The sequence below is a fragment of the Symsagittifera roscoffensis genome, chromosome 3, assembly GCF_963678635.1.
Source record: "Symsagittifera roscoffensis chromosome 3, txSymRosc1.1, whole genome shotgun sequence".
NCBI lineage: Eukaryota > Metazoa > Xenacoelomorpha > Acoela > Convolutidae > Symsagittifera > Symsagittifera roscoffensis.
The window spans coordinates 58,326,030-58,344,185 of record NC_087064.1 but is presented as its reverse complement, the minus strand read 5'-3'; the positions used below and the strand labels follow the sequence as shown (position 1 = coordinate 58,344,185).

The window sequence follows — 18,156 nt, the reverse complement described above, 5'->3', positions numbered from 1 at the left end:
GAGACGGCTCCCATGATTCTAGCGCGATGGAACACGGCGGCATAAAAGGGCAGCTCCGCTCCACGGAAGTTGGCCGAAGTGATGGAGGGAATGGAAGCCTCGACGACCTTGACAACGAAAGAGGACTTCAGACCCCAGAAGGCAAACACCAAAAGGGGTTCGACGAGTGGACAAACGTGGGAGGTGGATGTCGGCAAAGAATGGCTCTTGACCCAACACCAGGCCATTGGGAAACATTTGACGGGCGATCATCTTGAGAAAATGCGACGAGGAACACTGCTCCAACCTGGTGGGTGGCTCTAGAGACCATGAAAGAACTGGAGGATTGCCTGAAGAAACTTGATCGCGGAGTATCCCGCAAGCGTCGTCATTGGGCCACCCAACAGAAAGCCGAGATTAATGAGTTAGAGTTGGGGAACCAGCTAAGGCGAACTTGGCAAAACCTACTGCTGGAGTATTTCGAAGAGGCGATGAGAACACCCTCGTCGGCTTTGCCGTTGAGGGCAAATCCTTTCGTCAGAACGGGAGGACAGTTGATGTTCGCATGGAGCTTGGTGGGAGTAGAGCTGGAGGTGTTAACCTCGTGCAATAATTTGAAGCCAGAGACAATTCGAGTTTGAGTCTAGCGAGGAGAAAGAATGCCACTTGTTTCTTAAGATAGATCATGTCCATGATGACCGACAGTTCTGGGGAGAAAATCAATATGTATCTGGAGTAATGGGAATAGCATACAACCCTTTCTCAGATTCGGAGTCCGGGAACGCCTACTTGAATTTTGAAGTGGCAGAGTTGTTAAAATTCTGGACAGAGAAGATTATTGAAATTGACGCGATAGAAAGGGTAAGGCCGAGCCTAGGCCTAATACTTGAGTAGATGCCAGAAGTGATCAGCGTGCCGCAATCGAACAGGAGGGTGGAGTTGAAGATGTGAAATAGAAATAGCATGCTGATTACGAACTTGGGGACGGTTTGGAAGTTGCTGAAGCCTTCCTGGTGCCCACATCCCCCCGCAAGTTTGGTTGAAAAAGTCACGGAGCAAGTGAGACTGTCAACAACGAAGGATGAGGACTTGGGGAATCTGAATATGCTACACAAACTGATCCTACCCCATAGTAAGGAGTCGGAAGAAACAACGAGCAAGCTAGACAAATCAGCGAAGAAGATGGAACCCGGTAGTTGTCTGGCCCTGATGTGTGGAAGTGGAGAGCATTCTTGCGATGGAAGATCCTGTGTCAGGATACAGTATTTCCAGAAGGAAGGCTTAGCCAATTGGTTTGGTGACATCACAGAGAAGGAAAAGAGCGAAGTACAGATAATGGCTGAGTGTTACACGATTACCACTGTAAATATAGTAGCGGCGTTGGGGTTCTTCTCATGGATGTACAGCTTGCAATCGCTGGAGATGCTAGAGTCCGAGCACCACTTGGTGACAGCGTTGAGCGTGGAGTCATGGCCTGGGGCGTTACAAATAACCCAGAAACACATCAGAGGGTGAAAGATTGGTCTTGGGGCGGAGATGGGGTTTCCCGTGAGTGAAGCCTATAGTTTGCCAGTGAACGCGAATTCCCTAGTGGGATCGGTGATGGCCAACCTGTGTGGAAGCCACTATCCATTACACATGGCAATGGTGGAGGTATCCAGTCAGAGGATACTAATCGACAAAGCCTACTCGATACCCAAGTGCGTACGCCTGGCTCGAATGTCGCAACTCTCGCACAGACTATTGAGAAAGATCCTGGGAGCTTTAACGGGGAGAACAAAGAGAAAACTTGAATGAGATCTGGGGGGAGGAACTCTTGAGTTTGGAAGGTGAAAACGCGAGTGATTTCGACAGACAGAACACGATCGGGAAACCGATAAACAGTACCCCAGCCATGGAGGAAAATGATGTGACACACGAGAAAATGATGGAGCTAGAAACTCTGCTGGAAGCTTCGGGAGAACGCAACCTCCGGAGTATCAACTTCACCCATGTGGAATGCCCGTGCCACTGTCTGGCACAGATGGTGGACGGTGTGGTATCCGGAGCACTCGAACCTCTGCTTGATATGGGACCTGGAGGAAGTTCGGTCAATCGGGTTACCCGATCATCGACAGAAGGTCACCCTCCTAGTAGTAAGTTCAATGCTGGCGTTCCGATGGATCGAGGAGAATATGACGAAATATCAGGAGTCGAAGGCACCGACAGCGGAATTGATACACGCTATTGATTACAGCAGGAGGCTTGAGTTGTTTGAGACTGCGTGCAAGGTATTCGCTATACCTATGGAGGTCAGGCACGTACGTGTGGAGCCGCATAAGATTCTTCCCATGATTTCGAGCGACGTTGACGTCTTGGTTATACACGGTGACGAAGGATCACATGAAGAAGCATCAGAAAGAATATCGACAGTTTCTGGCTGAAATAGGGCCGGAACGCTTCAAAAGACCCTTGTTGACCCATCGTAATGCGATCACTACGGGTTGGAAGAGAGTTGGTAGGGTGTCTCGAGATAATACCAAGGCGAGGGAGTCAATATTGAAGGAAGATTTGGCGAAGAGCGTGAGCTTGAGCTTGCACAATCCCTTTTGCTTGAACAGGGAGTCCAAGGCGAAGGGTTTGCCGAACCAGGCGAAGAGAATGCAAGAGCAGAGGGAGTGGATGCGATCCTACGAATAACTATAGGCTCGGGAAGAGATCGTGATCAGCTCCGACGATGAGGAAGAGCTGCTGAGGCCGATTACAGTGTCGAATGCATCAGGGTCCAGCACCCCAAGGGCGAGGAGCACGAAGTGAGCAGGATGCTCAGTGTCGGATTCTTGAGTCTTGAGCAGGGGAAAGGAAAGGGGCTTGAGTGTGAACTCGGAAGAAATCTGAGGTCACGAAAATAAAATTTTAATGAACCAAAATATTGTTGTTAATATGCTATACCTATTATATAAATCAAAATGCTGCATGACAATTTTCTGATTGGATAGGACAAAAGAAATTTTAATCATTAGCTTGCAAAGCGGAAATTCGGGGTGCAGGTGCATGCAGATTTTGATTGCTGTTTAGCGATAATGTGACAATTTTGCATGGTGGTGAATTTTGGGGTGTAGATAAAGTAAAATCTGCTGCAAACTTCTGTAAATGACCACTGGCACTGTATCCTAAGACACATTCAACATTCTGGGGGCTCAGTGGCAGATGACGACACGCGATGAGGACATCGATCATGAGAACGGGGAGTATGTGCCAGTCAGTCATATTTGGAAGTTTGACCTTGAGCAACGCAAAATACTTGATTTTGGGTTGAAATGGAATTTTTCAGAAATTCGAATTGAGCATGTCATGCTCAAGCTTCTTGCGACAACTGATAATATCAGAAAATAAGATGAGAAGAACCGAACTACAGGAGCGAGAAAGTAGTTGAAAAGCAGTGGAAAATTGCTGTTCGCAAATTCCAGACATAAGATTGTACGAGAGTAGAGCTGTCTTCTTCTTGACAGAAGGCAGAGTGATCGCAAGTAGAGAAGAAAACAAATAAGAAGTGGACCAGAGTGAGCCTTCGGTGGAAAGTTGGACAACTGAAGTTGCCCAATGGTCCAGCCCCAAAAACTTCTTCAAGTCAAAACTTATTCATTTAAGACTCCTCGAGTCAGACTTGATTACCCCATTTATTGTCAAGTTTCTTATTAATTTATGTAAAATTCGACCGGAAGTACATATCTACGGAAAATAAAGCTAGGTTCTAAAACGACTGGCTAGCGTCAAAACACTGCAACAAGTCACTGCAACTATTGTTGCTCTGTTTTTCTTCCGATTTCTCCCAAAATGGCCGTTTCAGCCTTTCTCAGAAATGTGACGCCACAATTCGAAAGTTTCAAAATTAACATGTCAGTTAACACCAACCCTTCCCGATTTGTCTAATTGTTCAAATAACGTCACTAATCTGTTAAAACCATCAATCTTCCAGGTTAGCTGATCTTTTTCTGCTCCATAAAAATTCGAATGCGAAACTGCATTTTCGTACATTCTGGTCGAATGTCACATAAGTTACTCAATTCTAGAGAGTGTGCCGGTATGTGAGTACCCAATTTAAATTTCTTGGGTGTGTCTCATATTGTTATGTTGAGGTAAGGAGAGTTTTAGGTTGATCCATCTGAAATGGATCAAAGGTCCACTGTCTAATAAATCAACTATACGTAAGGTTCCGACCCTGTTTTTAACGGCATTCGCGTGTCTTAGGTATTTTGAGACCTAAGTATGGGGACTTTCTATTTTTCTAGAGTGGGGTGGGGGAGGGGTATTTTGGTTCAGGCTTTTAAGCTGTAACAAAGTTTTTAGTCTCATGTCGCAAGTGAACCGAATTGGCTCCGACCGCTTGAGGTAGAAAAACACAAGAGATAGTGTCCCTGACTCTTGAGCCAATGGTTATCGGGCCTATTTTTCTTCAACCTCATATGTGACTTAAGTAGGCGAATGTTACACCAATTCACGCTATAAAATAACTTGAAAATGTCAAAGTTTCAGTTTTTAAGCTTCGAATTCAACTTGTGAACATTTGTTTTTCTGCCCAACAACTTGCTCAAAAAACCAAAACTTTTGCAAATTGATTTCAGTCTCATCTCCCTATATTTAGTAGGATTCTTATTCAAAAGTAACATTCGCCCAAATACTACACAGCGACGGAGCGTAGCAAAAGTACCTATTAACGACTGGCAGGCATCAAATACCTTAATCCTACTCGTTTTTTACCGTCTCGACCTTGCCAGTTGATTTTCTGGTCTGTTTTAGGGCTAAGTAAAAAGTTACTATTTTTAGGTCATCAGTCAAACGACTTTTGATCAGCTTTCGTTTACATGCGAACACAACCACATAGCTGAGTCTCGGATCCTCAGACGACGTGATTGCTCTTAAAAACACGGCTCGAATATCCTATTTTAATATGTTTTTGTGTGACAGTTCTATATTAAATCCATTGGAGATGAATTGACCCTTTCCTCTTTCTAGCTACTCATTTTCTAAAATATCAAACAATACCGGTGTTAATTCAAAGTTCTATGGCATCAGAGTAGCTAAAAAATTAGTTTTATGCAGTCCTTCAACATACAAGTCTCTGGGGGACCAAGCCTCCGCTCCCGTAATCTTCTCTAGATAACGTTCTTATCTCTCCCAATTTGTGGCACGGGAGTGTTCCGCGGAATATTCCTTCCCCACTGAAGCTTCCTTTTCCACTGATTTCCACTGCTAAGGATCTTATCGTGTGTTATTGCCACGATTAGAGGCTCCGTTTTTCTCGTGTTCCCGTACGACCCTTTTTCACTATATCTGTCGTTGTTCTGTTTTTCCGTTCCTTTTCGTCAAAATGGCCGTCTTTTTGTATTTCTCAGAAATATTCACTCTTCGATCGAAATTTTAAAAATAAAAATTCTAGAATATTCCTACCCTCCCTCGCAGCACTTTTTCGTTACTAAGGCCTTTAGTCGTCTTTTGCTGTCCCGCCGGAAGGTTGCGCTGTGCCAATCTGACAGAATGGCACAAAAAGGTTGCAAATGATTGATCTGTTTGCTTATTTTTTTTAGCGTATTGGTGCACTCATTCTATAATTGTTATATCGCAAGTAGTGCCACTGTCGAAGCTTTGTAGAAGCTTTGCCTCTGTGTGCTATGTTTGTGTTGAAACGCAGCTTGTGAAGCTCACCTTCTTCTTTGTGTCCTATTTTTGACGTGGAGACAATATTTATCATTTGGTTGCTTTTTAGATCTTGAGTTTCTTGTTACAAGTTAAATTGATCTCGCGATTCGTCATGCCTGTGAGTACAGTACAATTTTTAAGTACAATTTTTCTCACAAATTCAGATCTTTTTACCAAAAGAAAAATCTCAACATTTAGCGGAAGTCACGCTCAAGATCTGTGTCCCGTTCAAGAAGCCGAAGCAGAGATAGAAGGTTAGTATCTGAGTCAGCTTTTTAAGAAAAAATTGAATTACTTTATCAAAGATTAATAATTAAGTGTACGTACATTGCTCAAACAAAAAATAATAATCTCATAATATCTAGCATAAAAATGAATAATAAACATCAATTTGCTGTATGGAGTCTAGTTTCGTGGTACGAGAATGTTAAGATATATCATAAAAGCAGTTTTCAACCTTCGTAAAATGTATTCTAAGAATTACGCTGCAATTAGTGAGAGATTTTAAACGTGTGAAGGCTATGACGTGTGGTTAATGAACAGGATTTTAAAAAGAACCGATATGAACTAAATTGAATTTATTGTGTACTACGGTTCGCTGCATTGTCAAAATTTTTAAATAACTATTTTTTAGAAATTGCAACGTTTAGCCCTGAAGAATAGTTGAGGTTCTTGTTTTTGTTTCAGGGACCGATCTCCTAGCCCAGACAGACGACGACGAAGAAGTAGAAGCAGGTCAAGGTCCCATGGTCGAAGATCCGAAAGAGTAAGTGCTTTTTCAAATGTTTTTTTTTTCAAAGTAAAACCTACGCGTGTGGGTATATTTAGCTCGGTTATTTTCTCTATATATGTATTGATCATGTTTATTCGGAATTGGGAGGGTGTTTTGAAATTTAATCGATGAAAGATTTGTAGGTTTGTAAATATCGGGCATTCACTTGAGTTAAAACAGGTTCAGATATAAAATTAAGTGCTGGTTAACTTTAAGTCCAACTGGACAAAAAATATAAAGGCTATTTGAAAGGAATGAGAAAAGGAATTACTTGCTATCTAATTCTATTGCTTTTTTAGCATCATTTCAGATAATATCGCACCTTTCATGCGAATGGTTGTTATAATGATTCCACTAACACAAAAAAAATATTCGGAAAACATATTTGAAAAAAATATATATTCGGAAAACATATTTGAAAAAAAAACGCCAAAAAATTGAAACATATAGCGCTAAAAATAGTTTACTCGCGTAATTACGAAAAAAGAGTTAAAGTGGAGTAATAAAATTGGCTGAGCTTTTTGTACTTGTGGAAAATCTACTGAGTGCAGCCTTTCTAGCAGTTGAAATGCTGCTTCGATATTTTTATCTATTATTTAATTGGCGTTTCACGTGACACATGTTTAAGAAGTCCCTATGTTGACGTGTTTAAGAAATCCATATTTTTGCATGTTTAAGTTTTTTCAACATAATATTTTTTTGCATATTTAACGAAAATATTTTTGCACGTTTAAGCTATACCGTAAGAAATGCTTAAGAAATTTCATTTGGCTGATGTTTAAGTCTGTTGGTCTGTTAAAAGGCCGAAAAATTGCAAGTTTTGAAAATTTTATATATACATACGTTCTATACATTCCTATTTAGTGTGCTGTTAAGTACATTTAGGGGTTGCAAATCTGGCGTTCAAGTATGACTGCTCAAATCCTTTTATTGTTCGAGATATGGCGCTTTTATGATTTTTTATTTTTAAAAAACCTAGAAAGAAAAAACCCAACCGAACTTGAATTTTGAACCCTATAGTGGGGTGATATCAGGGTACAGTCAGGGGTTGCAAATCTGGTGTCCAAGTATGCCTGCTCAAATTCTTTTGGTTTTCGAGAAATGGCGTTTTTTATGATTTTTTCATGTTTTTTTTTTTTCATAAAAATTAGATATAAAAACTGACCGAGCTTGATTTTCTCAATCTTATAGTGGGTTGCTGTCAGGGTACATTCAGGCGTTGCAAATCTGGAGTCTAAGTATGACTGCTCAATTTTTTTTGGTTTTCGAGATATGGCGTTTTTTATGATTTTTTCATGTTTTTTTTTTTCAAAAAAATTAGATATAAAAACTGACCGATCTTGATTTTCTCAACCTTAAAGTGGGTTGCTGTCGGAGTACATTCAGGCGTTGCAAATCTGGAGTCCAAGTATGACTGCTCAAATCCTTTTATTTTTCTAGAATTTTGGTTTGCCCGTTTTCTGAAGACTTGGTTTTGTAGCACCGGAGGTGCGATTGACGCGCTAGTTTAGGTTTAAATTATTGTATAAGGGATTAAGAGGTAACCATTGTTACAGAGTGGTATTCAACCTTCGAAATGTCTGGGAATATTCGGACTAAACGAACGAACAACTGAAAGAGACATCGACAGGATTTTTGGCGACTATACTGGTTACAAGAACTGCAAACTGATCAAAGACTACATGTCCGAAAGGAACAGAGGCTTCGGTTTTATGAATTTTGAGACCGTTGACGATGCCAGCTATGTAAGTTGACCTGATTATCATTGTTTATTGTCAATTTAAGGTTTTTTTATCTTTAATGCCAAAATCGATATGCTTTTCCTATGAAATACTAACGTGGCATTCTCGTTTTTTTTTTGAAATTCATTTTAAGTTAGTATTTTTCCAGCATATGGCTCAGATGTAGAATCTGTGTACAGTTTTATTTAGAATATTAAACGTAGCCGAAACTTTTTTATAGGTCTTGCTGATTTTTTTTTTCAGTAAAATTCTTAAAGTTTGTTCACACTCAATTTTAATTTTTAGCGGTTTGACTCGTGATTTTTTTTGAAGTTGTCTTCCATTGTTAAAAGGAAGGCAAACTTAACTATTGAACAGCAAAAGTTTAAAGGTCACTAAAAACGTGATCGACTTCTAATTTCGAAAATGGAAATTAATTTTCAGATTTCCCAGCGAAATTAAAGTTTTACCCATTGATCCAATCCAGTTTTCTCAAATTGGATTAATTTTAATTGAAAAAAGTCCATCATGAATTGTTCTACAAATTCAAACAGCTTTAAGGCCATCTATTATTTCTTCGAAATTCTAAATTTCAAGGTTTTTGAAAAAAAACAAGTTAGTTTTTTTTTCAGTTTCTTGCGTTCATCACTCTTTTCCAACTGTCAGCTGGCTAGGTATAATTTTCACAAACTTTCTGATAGTTGCATCCAAGTTAACATGATTAATTTTTAGGTCCGAGACAGATGCAACGGCAAGGATATCCAAGGGAGAATTGTGCGGATCGAGTTCTCGTTGTCCCAACGGGCCACTACACCCACACCTGGGATGTATTTTGGTGTGCGAGCGAGGTACAGTAGTAGCGTTTCAGTGAAATATCTCTATGGGCCTCCTCTTTTAAATGTCGATCTCTTTTTTGTGTCATCTGTCAGTTGTGATTGAAGGTCGCAGGATATTTAATATTGGTGACCAGTCAAAAATCAGCAACAAAATCAGTCCAGTACAAATAGTCACACGCTAGTCAATGACCAACCTGATAACAGATCCAGTCTGCTAAAATTGGGCCGTCCATTTCGCAAATCCAAATCAGTCCTAACTGCATTGTGTTCAAAACCAGTACTCAGTTTCAAAACTCAGTCTCAGAACACGCAGATCAACCAACCCTTTGAACTTGTGCCAGGTTGCCAAACAGGTCACATGGTGGAAACAAAAACATTGGCATGGCTGACCATAATTGGTCTCGGAGTCTAAATCAGTTTTATCAGTTAATGTTCGTTGGGCAACCATCTAAGGAAACACCATAACAGTGCAGTTCTCAGAATTCATCTCTAAAATAGCAATTAAATCACTGTCAGCAGGCAAGTTAAAAGACGGCAATTTTAATCTATAAGCAATTTTAATTTATTAGATTGAATATCTTTCATTTTTACAAAACGTCTCGAACCTTGTCAAAAAAAGTAAAATTATCTTGGTTATAGACGGAAACTGTGAAAATATACCCAATTTTGGTATGTAACTTTTATAGTATAACATAATGCATAGAAAGGATGAGCGCAATTCTTTGGTATGCATGAACAAATTAATTAAAATATATTTCGTTATTCAAAATGGATTGAGTTGTGTTTGTATCTTTTTCAGGGATGAACGTGGGGAGGATGCGCGTCCGTACCGTGAGAGAGATCGAAGAGGCGGTGGTGGGGGAGGGGGAGGAAGTGGAAGGAGAGACTACAGATCTCGATCCAGATCCCGGTCGCCCTACAATGGCAGTTAGTACAAATGATAGCTTTACGCGTCTTAGCCTTCATATATGATAATTTTTAGCCCCTTCATCAGAAGCTAGTCTTGAGTCGATTCAAAACTTACGATTCTCTACGAATTAAAAACTTGTGATAGACAAAATGATAGCGCTGGAAAATAAAAAGACCATTATTGAGAGGAACTTTTTTTAAGATAAGTATATAACAAGAGATTGTCAGGTCGTAATGCTTAGTCATAACCAACTTTCAAGCATTGATATGCGCATTGAAGCGTTGCATTTTGTGTCACTTGATAATCTTAAGATTACAAAAGATTTCTTGACAGTGGGAAGGGCGAGTTTTAAATTGCATAACTAAAACAAAAGTGTCCTTAATCTCTCGAGTATTCAGTTTTAGTGTCTTCGCAATAACTTTCTGCAATTTTTGTCACAAACCGTGACTTCATATCAGAATTATCAATTGTTCCATTTTTTATGTTTTGTTTCAGGAAGACGATGAACCAAAATCGTACCCCTGCGACAAGCTCCTGGACCGAAATCAACTGATGAAACAAACTTTACGCTGTACTCTTGTGTGCTGCTTAACCATTACATGTTCATTTAGTGTTACCAAATACTAATTGGTTGAATAGTTTTAAATGAGTTACTATCGCAGTTTAACTTAATTACTCGACATGTTATGTTTTGTTGTTCCGATTTGTGTATGAGTTGTTTATTATCTTACCGATATTTTTGTAATTTACTTGATTGGCATCTTTTAATTGTATCTATCTGCGAAATTTAATCAATAGCTGTGATATGTTTTTAACTTTAACAATGGTCGACATGTTTTTCCGAAGCAGTATGGCAGAAGCGAACGAAGTTAAACATGACGAAGGCATAACGATGGAGAGTGGGAATACAGAATCAACTGACGTGCAATCTTCGCCATCTCAGCAAACTGACCAAGTGAGTCCTTATGATGCTGAAACTGCAGAGAATTTGCATCACGTTGAAAATACTCTAAGATCATCAAATCAGCGCGGCTTGTCATTCATTTACTAGAAAAATAATTTCTGGACTATCAGAGTTATTGGACTATTTTGGAAAAAATATATAGTAATAAGCTTCGATCACTTCAAACCTACTGGAAAAATTCCAAATTCAAATTAGCCATACAACTTTGAAAGGAACTTGCTCTGGCTTAATTACCCGCTTAATTTTTTCAGGTTATGTCTAAAATTTTCAGGTTATGTGTCTCTTTCTGCGTTCAGTTTCAGTGTGTGCAGCTCGATTTGAATGAAGCGATAGCATACAAGTGTTTTATCCGCTTTATTGATGTTTATTTTTATGTTAGATGTTGACTCGTGAAAGATGTTTGAAGGCGTGTGAAAATTTTATCATATTAAGGTAATTGGGGCTGAGTAGTCATATGTACTATCGAAGTGTTTGTCTATCGCGCATAAGAGAACCGGTTCCATTCCCGAACTGGAATATTTGAGCGTATAACAGAATCTTGAAATCATTTTCTGCCAACAGGCATATTTGACTAACAGAAATATTTAAGCATGTCTGCGTGCTAACGTTCGTTCTGTTTACACTGCGGTCAGAGTAGTGTATTACTACGAATCTTCTTTTTTTTCAAACCGTACTCGCAAAAAAAAGTGTTCATTGAAAGTGGAAAGTGTTCACTTATTTGGTAGCACTTGGTATAATGACGATCTAGTATTGGAAATTTAATACCATCTATTCTGTTTTATTTGTGGCTAATGTTTGTGATGTATTAAGCGTGCGTGGCCGAGTGGTTAGTGCGTAAGATTAGTAATATTTAGTTCGCAGATCGAATTCGAGACCTAGACGAAATTTTACTAATTCGTTTCTTATTTCTAGTTTTTCTTTATTGTATTTAATAGAGCTGTTTTTGTTGTGTTCTCGCTAGTCTTTGCGAAGCGAAGCTTCATTCTGCCTGTGAGTTTATGTTTCATTGTTCAATCATTTCCATTGCTTTTTTGCGCTAACATTGTTTTACTCGACGCAAATGGTTTCGGCTACTCTAGTTTTGACTTTGTCGTCGCCTGATATTATACTAAATTTTATTTTATTAAACCAGTTTTTAAACTTGCGATCAGCTTAGTATGTTTTTACCAACACTCTTTTTTTCTATCCTGACTCGCAAATGAAAGTGTTCATTAAAATTAATCACTTATTTCGAAATTTCAATGTAGCATTGGAAATTGCATAGCATCTGTTCTGTTTAATTTGTGGCTAGTGTTTGGTATCTATTAAGCCTCAATGGCCGAGTGGTTAGTACCTGAGTCTAATAATCGCTAGGTCGCAGGTTTGAGTTACCGAGGTTGCCGAGTTTTTCAAGTAATTCGTGGATTATTTCTATTTTTCATTACTCCTCTGTATAGAGCTGCTTTTTGTCGTGTTCTCGCTAGTGTTTGCGAAGCGAAGCTTTGTCTCTGTGTTCGGAGATTCTCAAACAGTTGCTCGGGGCCAACAATCTAAACCTGATTGAATTTAAAATAGAGGGACTTTAAAGTTCGTCATTGAGAGTTCTACCGAAGTATACGTGGGGTACGGGGGTGAAACTTGTGATAACTTGCAACAAAAATCTTTTTAAACAATAAATCAAATTTTTAATTTTAAGTTAATTATGTATTGTTTTTGTTTTGATTATATCACCTTAATTTGATGTTTATAAGGATATGTAGTGGCTTAAATTTAGGGCCTTTGTTGTGTTGATGCTCCTAGGTAGGCTGTATTTATTGGACTTCATTGAATTAGCTCTATGAATTTATACGATGTGATTGAATTTTGTAATGCCCACTGGAATATAAGTAAATAATTATTTTAAATTGTTTGAAGGTTGATAACTGTTTTTCCTTAATATTTTGCAAGGGGGAGCGTATGCGAAGCTTGATATATTGAGTTCTGTTGTTTTAGTAACTCATAAACTTTTATGACGAAGATTTTTAAAGTTAAACTGGCGTCTACCCAAGAATTGTCGGCTTTGCCGTAGTTACTGGTTCATGCATTTTGTTTCAATGCTAACCATCTGCTGGAAATTGTGTTTCGAGATGTTTTTCTCTTTGAGGCAAACGTAAAAAAAGTTTTTGTACACATAGGTACCAATTGTTTTCTGTTTTTTTTCCTCCGTGGCTTTCATCAAATTTTTTGTCGGTTAGCTTGCCATTCGTGATGTATAGCAAATGATGCGAAGGTCCTTAATGTGTAATTGGTAGTAGTCATTAATGGTTTTTAACTCAATTGCCCAGCATGTTCTTCAGCCTATTCTCTTGGCGTCGAAAACTTGCCGCACATAGGCGCGGATCATGGAAACATTGAAAATACTTTTTGTTCCGAACATTCGAAGAATAGAAAGGAATTTTGGATTCGACCGGTTTTTTCCCAGCCAAGTTAAATAACCCTCGTAGGGGGTCAATTAAGGTATCATATTTAGACCTGTTTAGCCATGATTCGGATTCTAAAAAGAAAATTTGAAAAAAATCTCTGAGAAATTTAGTTTCAAAATTTTTCCTTTTCTGACTCAATGAGATAGTTTGAATTTCTGAATAGAATCTGAACTACTAACTAAATTTACGTTCATCGAATTAGCCTTTGTTGTTGAGTTTTCCTAAAATGTGATTGTTTGCGAAAAATTTTTCAAAAGATTCTTCACCTTGTTTTTATAAATCTTTCGTTTGCGTGCGTTGAGTGTCGCATAAATTTGTTAAATTTTGGTTACGCTCAATTTTGATTTAGCGCGATTTTACGTATGATTTCTTAAAGCTCAATTCATTTCCTTTGTTAAAAGGAAGTTAAACTCGGTTATTGAACAGCAAAATGGTAAAGTTTACGAAAAAAAACTGATCATTTGCTAGTTTCAAAATGGACTTAAAAAGTTTCTGAATTCCCACCGGAATAAAAAGTTTTCATGATAATCCAGTTTTCTCTAAGTGAGATAATTCTAAGAAGAAGAAATCAACCATAAACTTTTCTTGAAACTCAAGGCGATTTGAAGTTATTATTATTTTTTCCCGTATACAACTTTGTCCAGAGACTCATTACACTCCTGGTGGTACCTTCCTTGGTTCATAATGAATTCAAATTTTTTAGTGTTTCTTGCAAACTTAGCCTGTTGTTAACGCATACGCCTAGGACGGCAAAGGTCCTGGATTCGAATCTGACCAGGACCCGTTTTTTTTTCAAATGTTCAATGTTCCGTTTCAAAAAAATTCGGCCTATCATTTGTCTGCTTATGTTTTGTCGGCTTAGTTGCCTTATCTAACAATCGTTTATTTTAGCTATAAACATTATTCATTGCAGTCATTTTGAGCATTTTAAATATCTGGTCGAATCGAAATTTGCTTTTCCCATTGGTTGTTATTTTAACAGCTCGATTTGTTGATATTTCTCTTTTTTTTCTTCATTTTTCCCGTCTTTTTTATCAGATTAATAAATGTCGGCCTAATTAATATCAATTTAGTGACGTTTTATTGCGTCGTTACGTCCGAAAAAAGTTTTTCTGCGTCTGTGTGTGCTCTGAGGGGAAAATTTTGTAAGTTTAGATTTTTTTTAAATTTCTTTTCGACATGCAGGGTTTCTGCTCAGGTATATTCAGCTTTTTTTACCGCTTGGTAATTATTAATTGAAATCCAATCAAACATCCGGCGCATTTGGCGTAGACATAAAACAGCTGCTTGAGACAGCAAAGGTTTGCGTTTTAAATCCAGCTGGGTCTTTTTTTGCAAACTAGAGTTTTTGTGCTTTTTTCGGACTATCGTCCGTCTTTTTACATTTGTCGTCATAGTTGCCGTAGCTCGATGGTTTAGCTTTATTTACACTTGCAAAGCAATGTGTTATATTACGAACTTTCTTTTTTAGTCGTTGCGACTTATAGCAACTATCGTCGCAATTATCGTTGCTACTTATAGCAATAATATTTGCTGCATCGAATTGGCAATTTATTATCATATGTAGCTGCATTATGGTGGCTGGTTTTTGGGGACTTAGGCATCCGTGGCTGAATGGTTAGTGCGTGAGACTCAAATTTGGTAGTTCGCAGATTTTTGCTAATTCGAATTTTTGCGAAGCATCGAGTTTTTGCTAATTCGAGGCATATTTCTACTTTTTTCTTATGTTACTTGATAGAGCTGGTTTTTGGTCGTGTTCTCGCAAGTGTTTGCGAAGCGCAGCTTCGCCTCTGTGTCCAAGTTGCTGTAATACCCATGCTTGAGACGACAAAGCCCGGGAGTTTGGTTGCAGTTGAGACCTGTTTTTTTGCAAATAGTTTTTTGGCTAATTTAGGTTGTCTGTCTGCTTATTTTTGTCTGTTTAGTTCCGCAGAAAGGACTTTTGTTTAAAAACTTGGATTTTTTATAGCATTCCCAAAGTTCTTTGTAGAGTTTCTAATGGTACAGGCATTTTTGTTCCGGATGTTTTGGATTTTTTCTGCAATTTTTATTGACCAAATTGATTTTTTGATTTTTTTCGTTTGATTTTCATAGTCATTCATATTTGTATTGCAAGTGTTGCGAAGCTCAGCTTCGCCTCTGCGTAAAAATTTTCAACTTGCTTTACTTTTGACCCTTACAGTTTCCCCTCCTATTTTTGCAGAAGAGTAACGTGGTTGCCTTTGCACCCTAAAGTCTAGGATTCGAGTCCCGATCAAACCTTGTTTTTTCAATATAAACGCAATTGAAAAAAATTGTCCGGTAAAAATTGAATTGTCCGGCTTGCTTTGTCTGCTCTATATTTGTCGGCTTAGTTTCCACCTCACGGATGTTGTTTACGCTGTTAGAAAATTTCATTGTAGTTGCAATTGCAAGTGTAGTCCACTGTAGTTCCCGGAGGTACTAAACTTTAAAGTATTTTTTGTCTCAACTTGTGTCTTCTCAGATTGTCGGCTTTGTTCCCTCTCCGTAACGTAAGTTTTGTGCCGTTGCTAATTTAATATTCAAATGTCTGACATGTTTTCCTAGAATTAAGTTTTTTCGAGATGACTACGTTTTTTATGTTTTGTTGTTTCGCAGGTGGCTCAAAGCTCCGCTTCGCCTCTGTGTATAATTTCTTCTTCCGAATTTTGACAGCTGAGAAATGTTCAAATATTTTTAATCAAGTTTTTTATTCAGTTTTCTTGTTCTTACACACTTTTCCAACTATCTGTTGGCTATGGTTTTTCTTTTGAACATCTGGCATTAGTTTTATTCATGGTGATTGATGCGAAGCTTTGTTTGGCCTTAGGAATTTAAATTTTGTGCAGTTTTGGTTCTGCCTTAGATTTCAACACCTTGTAATCTCACTGAGCCTAAACCAGCAATGACAGAAAATGGCGCTATAGAAAACGAAGTAGTGGACTCTAGCGCAGAAGTCAAACCTTCTCCTAAGCGGTCTTCAAAGAAGCACGCAACTGATCTTCAAAACGGAGAAACACCGGCATTTGGTGAGAAAAGTTTCATATTAAAAATATGACAAAAAAATACTTTACTTTCAGAATAGCGAGATTTAAAAATGAATTTTGTTTGACAAAACAGTCTTCAGAAGTAAGTTATTTTTGATCGAATTTTTCACAGGGAAAGTTGAATGAGTGGCTCGAATTGTTATACGGTTTGGTTTTCAGCTACCTCTTCTGCCAGTGAAAAACTGGACAAAGGAGCACGTAAGATATCGACAATGGAAGCAATACTAACGAATTGAATTAACAAAGAATTAATAGACTTATTGCAGAAAGTGGTTTACTAATCAAGAATTACAATTGAACGGATACTTCAATCTATTCCTTCCTTCTTGTTGTCTTGTGTTGAATTGGTATGGATATCAACATCCCTGAGAATAAATCCTAATATTGAAAAAGTTTCTAGCAGATTACTAAAATGTTAAGAATATTCCGAGATTCGCGTGTTGATCAAATTTGTTAATCTGAAATTGAATATAAAACATCTGTGTCGAATTAAATGTTGTTTAAGGACGCAATATAGAAGCAGCTACGAAGTCAATGTTGAAAGCTTTAAGTCAGCTCGAATCTCCAGAAGAGAAGATAGCAGCTTTATGCTCACGCTATGCAGACTTACTTAGCGAACACAAACAACTTCAGAACTATCTCAAGGACACCACAAAGTCACAACAACAGGTGAACAATCAGGAAAAAAATCTAATTTACAATACCATTTCCTACCTTGAAAGCTGCGGCTTTCGTTCCATTTGATCTCGGCTAACTCGCGATATTATCTTTGTTGTATCACAAATGGTGTAAACCTGCGGTTTAAATACTCCTCGGTAAAAAATTATCCAAAGTGAAACTTATAAGGAACTACTAAATGGAAACTTGAAATTGAAGTTATGCGCATTTTTCATTTTCATTTGATGTGCTGTTGTTCTGTTTTCAGGTGCAAAAGGAAAAAGATAAGCTGCAATCGGACCACAACAAAACCCTTCTTGCCAAAGAACGACTGGAAAACTTGTGTCGAGAACTGCAGAAGCAGAACAAAATAGTAAAAGTTAGTTGCTGCCGATTAATGTTTGAAGTCTTTGCATCATTTGTTTCAAAAATATAAAGTGTCGATGAAGCCAAAGGACATAAAGCCAATATTTGCATTAAAGGTGTAACTGAGTTAACGGAGAAGGGGGATAGTCTTTTCGGGAAATATTTACTCTTTTGCTATTTGAAACAATTTTTATAAATATTCTAATTAAAAATTACTTTTACTATTAAAAGTAGTTTTTGAAAAAAATAAATAGTTTAATCCTGGTTTTACCATTGAGATAAGCAAGTGTGTAGCAACCGAATACTCGGCTTTTCCCCGTAAATAACTGTTCACAAGACGACTCAAGTTCGTGGTCATCTCCAAATCTGCGTTTTCGTCAACCAACAGACAAACTTTGAGCATATCTGCGTTTTCAATGCACGTTCTATGCGAATTTTGCTTACTCTAGCGAGCTTCGGAGCGTAGTCTATTAGAACGAATCTTTTTGTTTAACTTAACTCGCAAATAAAAGTGCTCATTTGCTGGCACTTTTGCTATGATCACTATCTGTAGCGTTGAAATTTTCATAGCATTTTTCATAGCATCTGTTCTCTGCTTTGTTGGTGGCTAGAGTTTGTCGGTTGTTGAGAGTCTGTGGCTCAGTGATTAGTGCGTGAGACTTATAATCTGCAGGTCGCTGAATCGAATCTGATACTAGCCAAACTTTTTACTAATTCGAGGCTTCTTTCTAGTTTTTCTTGTTTCATTTTATAGAGCTGCTTTTTTGTCGTGTTCTCCGCTAGT

At 38.1% G+C, this 18,156-nt stretch overlaps 2 protein-coding genes across 2 annotated transcripts in view; both read left to right on the top strand.

Annotated features, from left to right (window-relative positions):
- Positions 1-10,665, top strand: part of LOC134842750 (transformer-2 protein homolog beta-like) — an 89,512-nt gene extending 78,847 nt beyond the window's left edge. Inside the window, exons 2-8 of the mRNA XM_063859229.1 lie at positions 5,723-5,776; positions 5,857-5,912; positions 6,346-6,424; positions 7,987-8,175; positions 8,884-8,999; positions 9,787-9,914; positions 10,393-10,665. Of these exons, the coding sequence (XP_063715299.1) occupies positions 5,771-5,776; positions 5,857-5,912; positions 6,346-6,424; positions 7,987-8,175; positions 8,884-8,999; positions 9,787-9,914; positions 10,393-10,403 (585 nt within the window). The 5' untranslated portion in view covers positions 5,723-5,770 and the 3' untranslated portion in view covers positions 10,404-10,665. The remainder of the gene's footprint in view (positions 1-5,722; positions 5,777-5,856; positions 5,913-6,345; positions 6,425-7,986; positions 8,176-8,883; positions 9,000-9,786; positions 9,915-10,392) is intronic.
- LOC134842748 (gamma-taxilin-like) overlaps positions 1-18,156 on the top strand; it is a 206,682-nt gene that overhangs the window by 181,865 nt on the left and 6,661 nt on the right. The window contains exons 2-6 of the mRNA XM_063859228.1: positions 10,748-10,852; positions 16,169-16,331; positions 16,509-16,547; positions 16,855-17,018; positions 17,275-17,385. Coding sequence (XP_063715298.1) covers positions 10,748-10,852; positions 16,169-16,331; positions 16,509-16,547; positions 16,855-17,018; positions 17,275-17,385 — 582 coding nt within the window. The remainder of the gene's footprint in view (positions 1-10,747; positions 10,853-16,168; positions 16,332-16,508; positions 16,548-16,854; positions 17,019-17,274; positions 17,386-18,156) is intronic.